Below are 8,024 nucleotides of genomic sequence, written 5' to 3' on the forward strand. Positions count from 1 at the left end.
AAGGGCCAACAATATCCCAATGTAGTAAGGTCATTCTAGACAATGGGAATATTGCATCACACCAGCAGTATCATGGACCTCAAAGTCCGTAGGTACTGTGCTAATGAGCTTTCATCAGCCCACAGTGCTATAACAGGCTCCTCATGTAAATAATTCTCTTTGGATCATCCCATCACTGGAGCAGTGCTGAGGCAAAGTCCTCACAGCAGCCTGTCTCCCCAGACCACAGCTGCAAGCTGTATACACTAAGCTAGTGAGGTCGCAAAACCAGTGCAATGCTCAAGGCTCTGGGAGGTATTTGTTCCTGATAACACAGAGAGCAGCAAACTATAGTTGCTGAGTTGATGATCTCAGAAAGGCCTCTACTTGCCATTTCATTCAGAAAAATAAAAGGCTAGGAAATAAATGAGAGGAGGCAAGGTCAGATTAAGGCTCTCTTCTGCATGCCAATATTACCTTCCTTTCTTCTCTTGGGCTTGGGCGATGTCCACTCCGCCAACATTGCCACCTTTTCAGCTGCCTTGTGAAGTGAGAGTCTGCTGGGGAGCAGCAGGGTGACCAGAACAAAGGCTCAGAGCCAGCCTGCTGAGTAATGTGGCCCTGGCAATTGACTGGGGAGTTTTTATTTTTTAGAAGTAGACCGACTTGTTTCTTCAGCCATAGGTCAGTTATGATGTTATTTTTCCTCATTTTGCACAGAAGGAAAAGGCTAGATCGACTCCCCTAGAAGAGGATGAGACCCTGTCTTTCGCTTCCTCACTCTTCAGTTGAATACAGAGGGGGAAGAATGATCACATCACCTCTTGGCTTTCAAAACCGGTACTTGTAAGGAGTTAAATCTGGCCTCCGCACACCTAAGCACTCATATTTTTTCTCTAGCTGGCTGGTTGCTTTGTCAGGTAAATCGACTCTTCCCATCACTAAAGATAATGCTCCACATGAATGTCAACATCCGTGAGATTCCTGCCCATTTTGGTCCTCTCTAATTAGGGAGTGTTCTGTCTCATCGGACGGACTGGTGTAATAGTTTGGGATCAGAGTAGCATAAAGATTGTCACAGCTTGAGTGATCTTTTAAACAGTGAGAGGTAATGATCCTGCCCGAGGCAAAATACCGCTTCTGGCGTGTTATGGGGTACTGTGATTTTGTCCCACACTTCATTTAGTCTTTTTCCAAATGCTGCAGTTTAGTGCCTGAAAAATGCAGTATTTTTATGGGTGTATTCCATCTTCAGTATCGTCCTGTAATTCCTGTTGGATGTGGGCTGGGTGAGCAGGGGCGGAGGATAGCACTGAAGACGTGAAATGCCAGTTAGAGGCTCCAGCCCATGCAGATTTTCATGCTGAATGTTTTTCCAGAAGGTGACAAGTAATCTCTATTTCATCTGGAGGATGGAGAAATTCAGAGAATAAAGAGTGAGTCCTTGTTTCCCCCAAGTCCATCCCACCAGCTTTTGCCTTTCCATGAACACTTTTAGGAAAGACTAGTCTGTTTAGCCTGTGTTCAAAGGTCACAAAAGACTGCTTTAGGCTTTTGGCCCATATGAAATATGCAGTGTTTTCTTTTTCCAGTGTTGTCACAATTCATTTTACTTTATAGTTGAAAAGTAAGTGAAAGAAGTAGCTGAAGGCATATTTGTGAATATTTACACTTGCACCACAGTTCTTGAGATTTTGCTGGGTAGATTTGTGTGCAAGATTTAATTGTTGTCCTTGTTACAGGCAGCTTCATTATCTATCCAGTGTTTGCAATGTATTATGAGGCGCAGTAGCAGATTACGGAGACAGCATTCTAATGTTTCATCTGGAAATGGAATAAATAGATCTTTTTCAATTGCAGTGATGTGAAATGAGCTTTCAGGGTGTTAGATTTGGAAAACAGCTAATTAGATGCTGTTTCAGGCTCTCCTGCTGGGATGACTATTGCATACACTGAAGTAGAATCTGCACACCGCAAGTTGTCTCAGTCTTTAGTCCTGCAAAGCAGCTTGTAACACCGGACTGGTACTGAGGCATGAGGTGCTCCTTATGATGGTTGGACTCATCAACCTGTCGATGTTGTGCTCCAACAAGTTTCTTCCACCACAACTCAGATTTGCCTGAATTGACACGTGGCCAGAATCAGCCCACATTAAACACATGGTTTTGAAAATCCCATCAGATACTACACTTTTGTTATGGCCAACCCATGACTGTTGGCATGAGATTGTTCTGTTCACCTGCCCTGTTGGTGGTGATCAGAACCCAGCAGGGACCTATACTGACTCCTCTGGCTTGTCATGGCATGTTCAGAAGAAGAGTGGAAGTCACTATCTGGGAGAGGGAATCTGGACTAAGTATAAAGAAATCTTTCATGGGGTGCCTTGAAAGAGCTGAGTGTAGTGAGAAAGGTTAGGGGGGTTATTTTTTATGGTGCCAATGAAACCAGATCCCCTCAGAAAACAAAACGTGCAGGCCAGTGCTTATGAGCCCTTTTTTATTTCTGAGTCCCTCAAAATCACAAATAGTTTGTGAATTGAAGTCTACAGACAACAGTCTTGTTCCTCCTAGTTTTCTCATGTAGGCCTGTGGTAGTCCAGGGATCCTCAGTTATCCTTGTGGAAGAAAACAGCATATAGTTAGGAAGTGTAGATAACAATAAAAGTGTGTGTGTGTGACTGAGGATGAGGAGGGAATCCAGATCTACCTTTACTGCTATATAAAGGTAGCTTAGAAAAAGGTGGCTTGTTATCAGAGTGAATGGTTGGTCGCCACCAGTAGGAATGAAAAAAGCAAGTCCGAGAGTAAAGCCTGTGCAAGTGCTTATCTATGCTCTGGCCTGTTGAGAGTGAAAACTTCCTGGGCTTTCAGGTCACTTCCAAGCTTGTGAAAGGAAAGCTAGGAGTGGGAGACAATGAATGAAAGAGGGACATTTCTATGGGCTTGCTTTCAGTTCTCTGCATAAATCTCATAATTTGAGCATTCAAACTTAATAGCCTGCATATTTGAGATATATGAACAACTAGAGACAGGTAAAAGCTGGTGTGGTGCATATATAGTAGGAAGGGTGCAAAAAGGCTTTCAGTCACTCCTATTGGTGCAGCGAGGTCATCTCTAGTCTGTGCAGGTCCTGAGCACAGGCTGGGTTTTCACTGTAATTAAGTGGGTCATTTCTTAATTCATAGAATCATGGAATCATAGAATGGTGTAGGCTGGAAGGGACCTTAAAGATCATCTAGTTACAGCCCCCTGCCATGGGGGGTTGGAATTCATGCTCTTAACTTTAATTAGCCAGTAGAACAAAAACAGTGTAGTTAGCAGGTTGTGATATATTTTAAATCATTAGGCTACTTTAAGTAAAGCAACTCAAGGTAAAAGCTAAAATCTTTTTCCGTTGGCATAGACAAAACCAAAGAAGGCACACCACTTAATTCTCTCTCCAGACTGACAATCCATCTGTTAAAGATTCTGTGTTGTGACAGTCATCAATAGAAAATGTTTTAGGGAGAGCTCCAAGAAAATCCACTCCCAAAATTTAGGAAATACACCATCCAGCTCTTTTCAGTTTGATACAGGACTTAAAACTCTTTAAGCAAATAACATCTGTGTATTTCTACATATATCCTTATATATTCTCTGTGTATTCAAATGTGATTATACCATACATGTACATATGCAGGTATACCATACATGTATATAGAAAGGGAAAGATGGGCATAGGGAGAGAGAAAACACAGGTACGTGATATACATTTTACACAGATGATATACATGTTGTTTTATAATGTACGCCATGCATATACGTGTAATCATTATATATATATATTTCCATACCATCTGTAAACTAACAATGATTTTCTTCATTACCCATATAAATGTCTTGGCCCTTTTGAACACATGTAATTTCTTAGTCTACAAGTCTAAATCGTGACTGAAAACGTCTCATTCTACCATTTCTCCTTAGTGATGGGAAAAAGGGAAACACAGAAGGACTTCATAAGGAATTTTGGGTTTTATTTGAAAAAGAATGGGTCAAAAAATAAAAGGAAGTGAGATAGATCTTAAGATATGGTGAATTATTGTAGATCTTCAGGTATGGTAAATTATTCTAATACAATTGGTCTTAAGGCAGTGATGATGATTCACATCAAGGAAAGCTTAACTGGCCTGGAAATTCTAGATAAATTTATACTAAATTCTGCAATTTTCTTAAGTCTATAAAGTCTTAAGATTGCTGAGTCACTACTGCAAGTGAACATACTGCTAAGACTTGCCTATAATAGGAAGATAGTTGTACAAGCCAGATTTATCAAGAGGTACGGAACCAATTATGTCTACTTGTCCATCCATTTGGCTTTCCCTATGGACATGTCCAAGGGACAGTAATTTATATACTGAAAAGCTAAAATTGGTGCATAAATTCCGCTCTTGCTTTCTACTGTTAAGACTGGAAACTGTGTCTAGTGAGTAGCTACGGAGGAACCCAAAACTCAAAATGTTACAACAAAAATTAAAATCAGCAAGCAATGAGAAGGCATTAGCCTCATCAGTTTCAAAGCTGATGATATGCCTATTACATTACTAGTATAAATATCTTGATAAAATATTTCTCCATAAGAAATAAGAGTATTTCTCCATAAGAGATACTCTTTAGAGTAAGTTACTAGGACCCTATTAATAGAGGAGACATTCTGGCATACGGACAAGTAAAACAGCTTTTATTTTCTTATTACTGATATCACAGAGTGGTTACTGTTAGAGCTAGCTGATCAGGCTATTGATTTTTTCACTCAAAAATTTGAAAGGAAAAGTCTATATTTACATGTTTTGACTGAAAATTCTTAGTTTTTTACAGCATGATTTAAAGTTGTTTTTTGGTTTGTTTCCATATAAAATGTTGTGATTTCTTGTCTTAGTTCCTTTGAATCCATAAATGCCAAATCAAAACCAACTCCCCAAAATACCAACAAGATGGTACTAAGTCATTGTGAAAATGATAATTCCTTTTGAAATTTGATTTTAAAAAATATTACCCGTTTCTCTGCAGTGTACACAGAAATGTGGAGGAGATGGTACCTGGCAATAGGAGAATTTTCACAAAGTATTCTTGTGTTATAGTTATTAGTTTAGGAACTGGTACATACATTTCTGTTTCTTTAACAAGCCGCTCTAAGTTTCGGTATGTAACATGGCTTTAATGGGAGAGTTCAGTTTTCTCCTTGGCTGCGTCAACAGCTTGTGAGCATAAGGAAGTTACTTGCGGCCTTCACCTCCCTTTCCTCATGAAAAATAAGGCAATAACTATATTTCTGTACGTCAGGTGGTTGTGTTGCTTGAATAGTTACATAAACCATGCAGATTCTTGGATTTAATGGCTGTGGAAGTGTGATGTAATGTTGGTATGGTTCATTTTCTTCCATAAAATCTTCATTTTGATAACCAAACTTTTCATTATGCTGTATAATCAAAGTTTTGGCAAGCTCTCAAGCTATTCTTCCTCTCCGGACTTCCTCTTTCTTCTTACATTTTCATCTTTCTTCTTAAATGTTCTTCTAAGTAAAACAAAATATTAAGTGAACATTTCTTTTATGATATCATAGCTGCATTTATTTCATTATTCTAGTTAAAATAAAATAAAATCAGTATGGAACGTGCCAAAACATTCCCTTTCAATATTTGCCCAGTTTACAGTGGATTCTGGTCATGGAAAATGGACACAAAAATAGAGTTCTGAATAAGAACAAGAAGTGAATGCAAGAAATACTGCAAGACTCATACTAAAATCATTAAACAGTATCCCTGTTTTCTAGTGGGAAGGAGAGAGAGAGAGTGGGGAATAAGTTTCTTTTCATGTTAATAATACATTGAAAGTGTTTTCCTTGATTTCCACTAACAGTACTTGGGGATGAGCTTCCCAGAGGTATTAATCTCAAGAATAAAAAGCAAAGTGGTTCAAAATGGGTGAATTCCCACAGCTGTTTTAAGTGGAGCTGTCTGCAGACCCCTGGCATGATGCTCACCGCAGGACTGGGATACAATCATTATATAAGTGAGTTTAACAAACAGGTTTACAGAGAAGATCAACTCAGCGGTATGACGAGGTTAGCGGAGTGAACGCATGTTCTCACTTTGTTAGTCCAGGCAGGTTAGGGTTATCTTTGCAATGAGGGCACGAGTTTTTCCAGGGCTGTGCTTTCAATGCGTAGGTGGATGAAGCAAAATTCAGCTAAGTCAGCTGGGTTGCCCATGTGGAGGGGAAATGCAGTTGAACCTAAAGCTCAGGACCAGGAATAAAGGCAGGCAAAGAGCCAAGGGTCGAGGCTGAAAAGCAACAACAGAGCCCAGAGAGAAGTGAGGGAAGAGGCAGAGCGGCAGAGAGATTGAACATAAATGATTCAAATGGGAAGAGCATTATGTGTTGAAAGGGATGAGATAAGAAAAAAGGGAAAAGGATGGAAATTTGCCTTAGGAAGTATTATCCCTTCCTCTGATGCAGGAGGTGTGATAGGAACAGGGTCTTAATCCCTACTTAAAAATATTTCAAGGTGCCTTTGTTTTAGAGTAAACATGGGGATATGAGTAACTTGTACCTGCAGGGTGACACAGGAGGGTCCCTCTGCCCCTCACTGTTAGATCCCTGGGCAGGAGAGGACTCGCCCAGGCGTCAGGATGATGCTCGGTGACTGCCGAGCCCCATTTGGATGTCACTTCTCCATGCCTAGCTACCAACGGGCTGTCACAGACCCTGCCAGTGGGAGGGGGTGGGGGATTTCATCAGCTGCATTTGCGGAAACTGGTCCCAGGTTTTTTTCTGAATATGCTCCCCATCATCACGGCTGTGTCTGTGAAGGAGAGAGGGGCAGGGTTTTTCACCTGTGCTGTCCAGTGATTATCACCGTTTGAAAAAACTGTTGATGTTTTGTTTTGTTTTCTTTGAGCAGATGGGCAGAAGAAGGTTCAAGAGGAATTTGACATAGACATGGATGCGCCGGAGACAGAGCGGGCAGCCGTGGCGATACAGTCCCAGTTCAGAAAATTCCAGAAGAAAAAAGCGGGGTCCCAGTCTTAGTAGCTACCTCACAGCTTAAAAGCAATCCCGAAATGATTTATCAAGAAAATCAGAAGTAACACAAAGATGCATGTACAGAAATTATCAATATTTAAAACCCCATTGGCAGAAAACAAACCATAAGCTTGTGTGTGACTTCATCCCAGATGTTTCACGCCCATTATCCTCTGTAACTCACCATTTTACTTGATGTTCTAATAAAAAGTTAGGGTGAAGTAATTAAAGTGTCTGCCTTCATCTGTCTTTTCTTATTAATCCAGCAACCACAGCGTTAGAAATGAACGCAGCCCAGATGCCTGTTTTCCTCTTCATGTAAAGCTTGGAGACATAACAGCACCTTATGTTATGAGGTTTTTGCTAAGGGATGAGAGCACTCATCTCAGCCCTGCTTACCTCATTTGGAGAATTCCAGCTGCCAGCCAAATGTGACAATAAAACTACTTTCTTGTAATGAGCTGAAAGTAAAAAGTTGCAGACAGAAGCTGGCATGAGGGGAAGAAGTGTAAGAAGCAGTGAGCAGTTTATTTTTGTCTTGCAATTATGCCAATAAAATGGCTCAAGTGGGGAAATTGTCTCTGCCCTTCCTCTTTGCACGATAATTTTCAGAATTACCCCGCTTGGATCACATTGTTATGGAGGGGAAAAAAATCAGACACAAAATACAAAACCCAGTTCCAGAAACCTTTGGAAATGTTTTGGGGTGGGTTTTTTTTTTCATTTATAAAAATAGAAACTCACCCTCTAAACTCTCATTTTCATGCAGTTTTTCACTCTCTACATAATCAGTAACTTTTTCTATGCCATCTCTCTTTTTTCATATTATTTTCAATATTTGATGAGTAAATCATAACAGACTCCCTGTCTCCATATGCATTGTTCTGCATTCAACTTTCTATGCGCCCCTCACATTATCACTGTATTAGCCCAGTTTTTGATTCACAAAAAACAACCACAACAACATCTGTCTTAAATTGGGTA

At 40.2% G+C, this 8,024-nt stretch overlaps 1 protein-coding gene across 1 annotated transcript in view; it reads left to right on the plus strand.

The window, feature by feature from the left end:
• PCP4 (Purkinje cell protein 4) overlaps positions 1–7,270 on the plus strand; it is a 54,198-nt gene extending 46,928 nt beyond the window's left edge. The window contains exon 3 of the mRNA XM_064472076.1: positions 6,919–7,270. Coding sequence (XP_064328146.1) covers positions 6,919–7,046 — 128 coding nt within the window. The 3' untranslated portion in view covers positions 7,047–7,270. The remainder of the gene's footprint in view (positions 1–6,918) is intronic.
• The last annotated feature ends 754 nt before the right edge of the window (positions 7,271–8,024 follow it).

The sequence above is a fragment of the Phalacrocorax carbo genome, chromosome 1, assembly GCF_963921805.1.
Source record: "Phalacrocorax carbo chromosome 1, bPhaCar2.1, whole genome shotgun sequence".
In the NCBI taxonomy this organism is placed as follows: domain Eukaryota; kingdom Metazoa; phylum Chordata; class Aves; order Suliformes; family Phalacrocoracidae; genus Phalacrocorax; species Phalacrocorax carbo.